General features: G+C 62.2%; 1 protein-coding gene across 1 annotated transcript in view; it reads right to left on the bottom strand.

Moving 5' to 3' along the window:
• MX1 (MX dynamin-like GTPase 1) overlaps window positions 1-1,293 on the bottom strand; it is a 14,946-nt gene that overhangs the window by 2,379 nt on the left and 11,274 nt on the right. The window contains exon 12 of the mRNA XM_004675557.2: window positions 584-660. Coding sequence (XP_004675614.2) covers window positions 584-660 — 77 coding nt within the window. The remainder of the gene's footprint in view (window positions 1-583; window positions 661-1,293) is intronic.

The raw sequence follows: 1,293 nt of genomic DNA, 5'->3' as shown, positions 1-1,293 counted from the left end.
CCCCCCAATAATCCGTGATCGGGGACAAAGAGTCTCCGACAGTGGGGAGGCCAGGGAGGCTCAGCGCCCGAGCGGACACTGGCGGATTCCTCCCAGGAGACCCCAGAGCCGGCTCAGTCTCTCCCTCGAGCCCACTCGCTCCCCCACCCTCCTTCCCATCCCCCTTTTGAGGGGTCTGGGAGAAGCCCACAAGCCAGGAGCGGGGACTCTTCTGACCCCTCTGGGGCGCTAGGTCAGAGCCTCTGAGCCAGCGTGGCCCTGCGCCCCAGGAGGAAGGGGAGGACTCCCGGCCTCTCAGCTCCGCCTGCAAGCCCAGCAGGCCCCTTCTGTGTGGTGTCCTCATCAGCTTCCAGAACTAGGGCCATCCTGGACTCGCCGGCTCCCCCGCCCCCAGACCTTTGGGGTGCTGGTCCGGGGCTCTCCCCGGGCCCCCCCCAACCCGGCACCTGCCGAGAGCTCTACACCGGGCATCACCCACAGCCGCTTCACTGCGGGGAGAACAGGAACGTGGAGGCTGTTCCACTGACTCGAGGGAAGCTCGTGCCAGGGTCAGGCTCTCCCGCTAGTGACCGAGGCGGCTCACCTTGCTGGTCCGGAAGAAGTTGAAAAATTCGGGGAAATTCTTCTCTGCCACTTCTACGAAGGATTGTCGGGTCAGATCTGGTGAAAGAGAAAGTGCCCAGGGTTGGAGAGCCCGTCGCCTTCACAGGCCACACAAGAACAGGACCAGCGAGCTGCCGCTGCTCCTCCTTGGAGCTAGAGGAAGCCTGCCTTCTTGTTCAAGAAGACCCTGGAGGAAATTCTGAGGCAAATGCTCCCGGCCTTATGCGCCAGGTAGTTGCATCTTCATCCTAAATATAAACAGTTGCAAAGAAGGAGTTTCTGGTAATCCTGAGAACAATGTGATGATGGACTGGGTCTGCTGTTCCCAGCCCCCCTCACCACCTGAGCAGACAGGTGCGCCTCGGGCCTATGTAACCAGAGGCCTGCTCCCTCCTTTTCTTCTCCAAACTCCTGCTTGCACCTGCCTCCCTCACAGGCCCTCCCCGGCTGCCCAGGACAGTGGCCCTGGGCAGCGTCTGTCTGCGTGTGCACACCTCCACGGGCTCTGAGCGCCGCTCCCTGATTCGCCGCCGCACTCTGGGCAGGAGCCATGGCCTGTCCTAAGCCTGCAGACGGCGTTGAGAGGTGCGTCTCATTAAAGTGTTCAAATATGGCCCTCCCTCCCTGGTGGCTCAGCGGGCTCAGAACGGCAAGCCGGCCACAGCCTCTTCAGTGCAAGTTCGATCCCCA

The sequence above is a fragment of the Condylura cristata genome, unplaced genomic scaffold, assembly GCF_000260355.1.
Source record: "Condylura cristata isolate star-nosed mole 26May11 unplaced genomic scaffold, ConCri1.0 scaffold00003, whole genome shotgun sequence".
NCBI classification, from domain to species: Eukaryota; Metazoa; Chordata; class Mammalia; order Eulipotyphla; family Talpidae; genus Condylura; species Condylura cristata.
The sequence above is the reverse complement of the archived record's forward strand: the minus strand, read 5'-3'. Positions and strand labels throughout refer to the sequence as shown.